This window comes from Gekko japonicus, unplaced genomic scaffold, assembly GCF_001447785.1.
Source record: "Gekko japonicus isolate JY-2015 unplaced genomic scaffold, Gekko_japonicus_V1.1 scaffold1280, whole genome shotgun sequence".
NCBI lineage: Eukaryota > Metazoa > Chordata > Lepidosauria > Squamata > Gekkonidae > Gekko > Gekko japonicus.
The window spans coordinates 451,488-458,415 of NW_015165276.1; the positions used below are offsets into that span (position 1 = coordinate 451,488).

General features: G+C 42.4%; 1 protein-coding gene across 1 annotated transcript in view; it reads right to left on the reverse strand.

Annotated features, from left to right (window-relative positions):
* Positions 1–6,928, reverse strand: part of KRT222 (keratin 222, type II) — a 47,746-nt gene that overhangs the window by 14,030 nt on the left and 26,788 nt on the right. The window contains exons 3-5 of the mRNA XM_015410263.1: positions 4,696–4,916; positions 3,620–3,699; positions 2,381–2,489 (exon numbers count right to left, since the gene is read on the reverse strand). Coding sequence (XP_015265749.1) covers positions 2,381–2,489; positions 3,620–3,699; positions 4,696–4,916 — 410 coding nt within the window. The remainder of the gene's footprint in view (positions 1–2,380; positions 2,490–3,619; positions 3,700–4,695; positions 4,917–6,928) is intronic.

The following is a 6,928-nucleotide window of genomic DNA, read 5'->3' on the forward strand; positions in this document are numbered from 1 at the left end:
TACTTTGTCCCTTACCATCCTCTTATAGAAGCATACTTGAATTTTCCGTGGAACTTTCATCCATCTTGCATAGGCTGAATTCATTCTAAATGCTTGATCAAACTCTTTTTCCACTTCATCTTTTCCCATGTCCATATGGTCTGCCAGTAATTCAGCCATCTTCCCTAGCAGGTCTTCATCTTTTTCCTCTGGAAGGTTCTGGAATCTTAACACATATGCCGCTTTTTCCACCCGCAGTCATATAAACTCTTGTTCATAATCCCGTTGTTTGTCTTCCATCCTTCTTGTGTCCTCTTCCACCACTTTCATCTTCTTCTCTGTCTTCTCATTGTTTTTCTTCAGCTCTGCTAAGTCCTTTGAGTTTTCCGCCACCTGTTTTTGAATGGCTTGCATACTATTTGTAAATTGCTCAGTTATTTGTGTTATTTGTCTTAAAATTTGGTCCATCTGAGCTTTGATTGGATCGACTGCTTCGACCACCATGCTCTGCATTTCTTTTTGCACTGGTACTGCTAATTTCCTAACAGTCACCCCCCCTGTCCCTGGTGAAGATTGTGTAGTCTTAGCAGTGTGAACATTTTTAAGAGTTGACATTTTGCTGATTGTTCTCTGAGCTTTATACAAATTCTAACCAATGTTACTATTGTCTCTTTATTTATTGTTTTTCCCCCATCTGGCTGACTTCCCAGATTCTGTTATCTCTGTGTTATGGTTTAAGCCCAGTTCTGGTTCACTGCCCAGTGCTGGAGAGTCACCAGTATCCCTTGGCCACATGCCTAGACTTTGTTATTATTTGTTCAAGGTCACCATCTTTTCCCAGCTGTTCCATGCACATCTACGCTCCGTTGGGGGGGGGGAGTCAGTTTTAAAACCCTCAATAGTCAATTATAGTCAATTATGGACATAGCAAGCACTTTTAGTCTTTATTAAATTTTCAGGTTGGCTCTACCACTTCACCCCACTAATTATAATGGGCCTCCTGCCCCCCTCCTAGTGGAGGGAAAAATTCAGATCGGAGAAAAATGTAAGGACTTGCTAACTCTTTATACATCCACAAACTCCATGGCTTCTCTATAAAAATATCTCTTTAATTTTTCCTTGTGCTTCTATTAGCAGTTTGACGGTATTTTTCCCCAGCTGTTCCGTTTCCCCTCTACTTTGCCAAAACACAGCTCAAGTTGGAAATTTCTCCCTTTCTGTTCTGGCCAGTTAAGTAGAATTAGGGAGATGTTCCCAGTCTGTTGGGGATTTCAAATACAACAGTCTTTACTTTGAGAACACAGAGCTGTTTCTTTCACTCACGTTTCTGTGCTCAATTTAAAATTCGCCTGTCAGCCTCTTGATTCACGGCAGCACAGCTCTGCCCACCTCAGTGAGCTTCTTCCTCCGTCTTGCTTCAGAGCGAGCTAATTAGGTCTCCCAGTGAGTTGCCTTCTCGCTGGGACCTCAGCTCAAGCCCCCTGCCCCCCACTACTCCTTTTCTGGAGTGTGGGGCAGTCTGTAATTGTTCAGAGACCTTTTAAGTCTGAAGAAATGATCAATCGCCCAGAGCTCAGCTCTCAAGCGACTGCAGGCGCTGTGCCCTCCCGTCCATCCTCGGCCCCTGATATTTTTGGCCACTGTGTGACAGAGTGTTGGCCCAGATGGGCCATTTGCCTGATCCAACATTAGCTTCTCTTATGTTCTTATATTCTTATATTTTTTCCAAATAAATAATAGTAAATAAATATATACAATGGCAAAGGTTAGTTTGAATATAAAATCCTACAACATAGTGCAATTACAAGCATATCTACACTCTGTAGCCTTTATCCCCTGCCTGAAAAATGATTCAGTGACAAAGGTCAGGATTTTTTTCTTCAGGCAGTTAGCAAACCTAGAGGCAAAGTGATGTGGCAGCTTTAGCCAACAGGAAATTGGACATTGTTAATGCTGTCTTGCACAATTTTCATTTGTGTTTCTGAGGTATGTGCAAGAGAACTTCCTGATGTAGTATCAACTGCTATGTCAATTAGTCAGAAAAGGAAATTTGGAATTTGTCTCACAGGCAGCAAAATATTCAAGGCTGGACTTAAAGAATGTTTCCTTACTGTTTTTTAGGGATACTAGCCTCCAGGTGGACTTGAGGATCCCCTGATGTTACAGCTCTAGAGACTACAGAGATCTGTTCCCCTAGAGAAAATGAATACTTTGGAGGGTGGGCTCTATGACATTGTATCCCAGCTCAGGTCCCTGTCTTTCCCGGGCTCCATCCCCAAATCTCCAGGAGTTTCCCAACCTGAATCTGGCAACCATACCCCTTCATCCCTTGCAAGTGGTCAGGGGCTACTTGGCAAGCCTACACCTTTTATGTGCTCAGTTTTGCTTTTTTTTTACTTACTGTATCGTGCCATGAGCTTCTGCACTGTCTTTCACAGCACCTCCATTTAAGACCGCTTGCTTTGTCAATATTTCTACTTTTTCAATCTCATGCTTCTTCAGCTCGCTAGCTGTATAAATGAAGAAACAACAACAAAATATTAGACTTCTGACTACTTAACAACAGACTAAATTACCAAGTAAGATATGTCACATGATTTGTTCTGCTTTATCCAGTGTTCAGATGGTTCCTGCACTTGCATTCTTGTGGTTTCTTTATTTACTCAGAGGTTCTGGTCCAAAAGAGCTGTGCCACATAGTGGTCTGTATCCCCACCCCCAGCCCTTATAAGCCTTGAAAGTTAGGAGTGGGTGAGAGGGGGTGATGAGAGGGGGAAGGAGCCACTTATTTTTTCCCCATGGCTGTTTTTTTTGGTCAAAATGTACAACCACCTAAAATCTGTACCTTTTCCTAGGTTTTCCAACCTCCAGGTAGAGCCTGAGAATCTCCTGGAATTACATCTGGTCCCCAGATGAAAGAGATCTGTTCTCCTGAACCATATGGCTACTTTGGAGGGTGGACTCCATGGCATTATAACCCACTGAGATCTGTCCCCTCCCAAAACCCTTCCCAGGCTCCAACCACAAATCTCCAGGCATTTCACAAGCTAGGGTTGGCAACCCTCCCCCTACAGGAGAGAAGTAGCTTGAGGTACCCTACTTTTAACAGGTAAACAAGAAAGAAAAAGAGTGAAACTCCACTTCCCCCCCAGCATCCTCTGTTCATATTTGTCATCTTGACTAATTGGATGGACTGGATCCTGAGACCCTCAAGCCATGTGGGGACTTTGCTAGTCCAGACACCCAGTGTACAGTGATCCCTCTAAGCTGTGGAGTCTTGTGAGCAAAAATTCTACTTTGTGAGCTGCTGGCATTAAAGTTGTGAGCAAGCGATTTTGCTACTGCATAAATTAGTTTGCTCTGGAGCCATCCTTCCTGAGCTAAGACAAAAATGTGTGAGCCAGAGGCTAAAAAACTGTGAGCCAGCTCACACAAACTCAGCTTAGAGGGAACACTGCCAGTGTGTATTACATGTGTGTGAATTGTTTTATACCTTGTTTCTATTAATGCTAGAAACTGGAGGCTATTTTTGTTTGTTTTGTTTCCGGCGGCTGATTGTCTTAGAGAATCCAGATCAAATGAGGCCTTGCCTAAATTGGGCACTCTCCTTTATTTTATTGCCTGATTTTAAGAAAACTCACATGAAGGCAAGATAAATGCTATTCTGCTAGTGGTGGGCTTTTTGGCTTCTTTTCTTTCTTTGCGTGTAGAACAATGAAACCTAGGGGGGAAAGGGAAGAAATTATAAGAATGGTCCATAGTTGTATCTTTCTAAGAGAATAAAAACCATGAATACTTGTAATGGATGAGTTATGTACAGGGTGAGATTGCATATGCTGGACAGTTCATTGCCTGAATCCATGCTGAACTTGTCAGGTCCTCATTGCAACGTCGCCAGTTAAAAGGACTTCTGTGTAAGAAAAAGCATACCCGCTGTTTTACATGAAGCATCATGAATATTTTTGGTTGTGCATGTGTGGATTAAGAAACTAATGAGCTGGGGACCTGTAAAGACCTGCTGGGGACATCTAATTTTCCCCTGTTCCCCCCTCCACTATTTCCTCTTTTTCTTACCTAGCATCTCTCACAGCTTCTGCCCTTTTCTTGCTTTCTTCTGTTCTTCCCACCTACAAGCCAACCTACCTTTTATCCACTCCAGTGTCTTCAGCTTTCCCCTCACCCTTGCAGCTTTTCATGAGAAAGGTCTGGCTGAGTTTGGTGGCCTCTGCTGAGCCAGGCCCAATGGGCCAGCCCCAGTTTTGGCCTCTAAGTCCATCCCCCCACTTTGCTTGACAGAAGCCAGGCTCAGCAATATTGTGATTGCCTAGCAACCTCCAAAATGGTGACTGAAAGCTCAGTGGGCACTCTTTTCTTAAAGCTACAGGTGCTGTTTCTATTATTTTGGGGGGGTTCTAATAATGTATTTTATTTTAGATTTCAGAGTTTTCTACAAACATCAGACTTTCAGGTTTGTAGAGAAAATCCCCCTATTCATTCCTAGCTCAATTTTGTGGATATATTGATCTATACTCTGTGGCCCAGTTCAGAATTAGATAAATGATTGAATACAGCTTGATCCAATTCGAAGCAGTACTAGTCATTTAAGATCTTTGGCTAAGAAGCAAAATATAAATAGAAGAAATGAAATACATAATATATAATGTGGCTCAAAGAACAGTGGCTATGTTGTGGATATTTGAAAATGGGATACAGGTACCTTTCCTCCTCCTCCTCCAGAAGACTGCGATATGTAGCTATCTCTTGTTCAAGCCTCATTTTAGTGTTCAGTAATTCTTCATGTTGCTGCAGCTGTTTCTCAATGCCTTGCCGCACGTCTTGTAGCTCTTTCTCTAAACCTTCAATCTCTCTTTCTAAATGTTTTAGCTGAGTCTGGTACTGCTGTTCCGTGGCACGCAGAGAACTTTCCAGGCCTTTTTCCTGTAAATTAAAGACACTGTTAAAATTGAGGGGGAAAATCTAAACAGCCAAGGACCATGGCTTATTTAGGGATAGTTAACTTTCAAAGAGAGGTTATATCAGTATTTGTGATAGCTGTTTTACTGCTTAGAGTATAGAATGTAGTTACATTTAATCAGAGCTGGCTGTAGGAATTTAGGTGCTTGGGTCAGATCTGTGCCTGCTTATTGGCCTCTCCTCCCAGGTTACCTTTCTCACTTCCTGTCCCAAATTTAAGGGGACAAGAAATCAGGGATGAGTCTCAAGTAGGCATCTTACAGAGATCAACAAGGGGAAAAAAAAGCCAGATTGGTCTAGGATGGCTTTGTTGGAGTAGGCTGATAAGTTCCTGATACAATCAAGCATGATTTATACAGGGCTGCTGGGCAGTTTATTAGCAAGGCAACTGTTCTTAGCATTGCTAGGTATATGTTTAATCTCTAGATGGTCAATAGATTACTGATGGCCAAATATGAAGTTTGCAATCAGAGGACATATTCAGTGGTGTATTGTTAGTTCAGGTGCATCTTGGTGAAGAACTTCTTTGTATCTTCTCAAGTTGATTTTGTTTATCCTACAGAGGGAAATTACTTAAAAGCCTGACTTTCTGTCACCTGATCTGTCTAACAGAGGCTTCTTAGTGATTTTCCCCCTTCTCCTGCAATAAAAGGTAATATTTTTCCTCATGTGTTCCATACTAGATTTATAAATTTTGAGTTTCTTTACTGACATGGAAGCTTCCTTTGTCAGTGGAAGCTTCTATATGAAAAACAACATTAGACATCATGGTGGGAAAATGGGAAATAACTAGGGAGAAGAAATTGTTCATAAAGTAGTTCATAAAGTATTTAGTAGATTTTATGTCCTTTTAGGAGCCTTTTTGGGGAGGGGCCGTGGCTCAGTGGTAGAACATCTGCTTGGCATGCAGAAGGTCCCAGGTTCAATCCCTGGTATCTCCAGTTAAGAGATCTGGCAGTAGGTGATGTGAAAGACCTCCGTCTGAGACCCTGGAGAGCCGCTGCCAGTCTGAGTAGACAATATTGACTTTGATGGACCAAGAGTCGGATTCAGTATAAGGCAGTTTCATGTGTTCACATGTTCACTTTGACCAATTATAATCAATTCCTAATCCTCCTGTCACAGATTTGCTATCTTCTCCCCTTTATGTGTGTCTCTCATGGATCACTGCCTTGACATAGTGAGGGGGCTTGCATGGTTCAATGAGGCTGCAGGCTGTGCCATGGAGGGCCATGCAGGATGGATAGGCCACAGCAGAGAACTCAGACAAAACGTAATCCACTGGAGAAGGAAATGGCAACCCACTACAGTATCTTTGCCAAGAAAACCCCATGGACAGTAACAAAAGGCTAAAAGATATAATGCCGGAAGATGAGCCCCTCAGGTCGGAAGGTGTCCAATATGCTACTGGGGAAGAGCAGAGGGCAAGTACGAGTAACCCCAGAAAGAATGAAGTGGCTGGGCCAAAGCCGAAAGGATGCTCAGCTGTGGATGTGTCTGATGGTGAAAGGAAAGTCCAATGCTGCAAAGAACAATACTGCATAGGAATCTGGAATGTAAGATCTATGAATCAAGGTAAGTTGGATGTGGTCAAAAATGAGATGGCAAGACTGAACATCGACATCTTGGAAATCAGTGAACCAAAGTGGAAATGGGCGAATTTTACCCAGAAAACCATTATATCTACTACTGTGTCCAAGAATACCATGGAAAAAATGGTGTGGCCTTTATAGTCAACTAGAGAGTGAGAAAGGCAGTAATGGGATACAATCTCAAAAACGACAGAATGATCTCAGTCCGATTCCAAGGCACACCATTCAACATCACAGTAATCCAAGTCTATGCCCTAATCACTGATGCAGAAGAGGCTGAAGTGGACCGGTTCTATGAAGACCTACAACACCTCCTAGAACTAATACCAAAAAAAATGTCCTTATCATTATAGGGGACTGGAATGCTAAAGTGGGAAGTCAAAA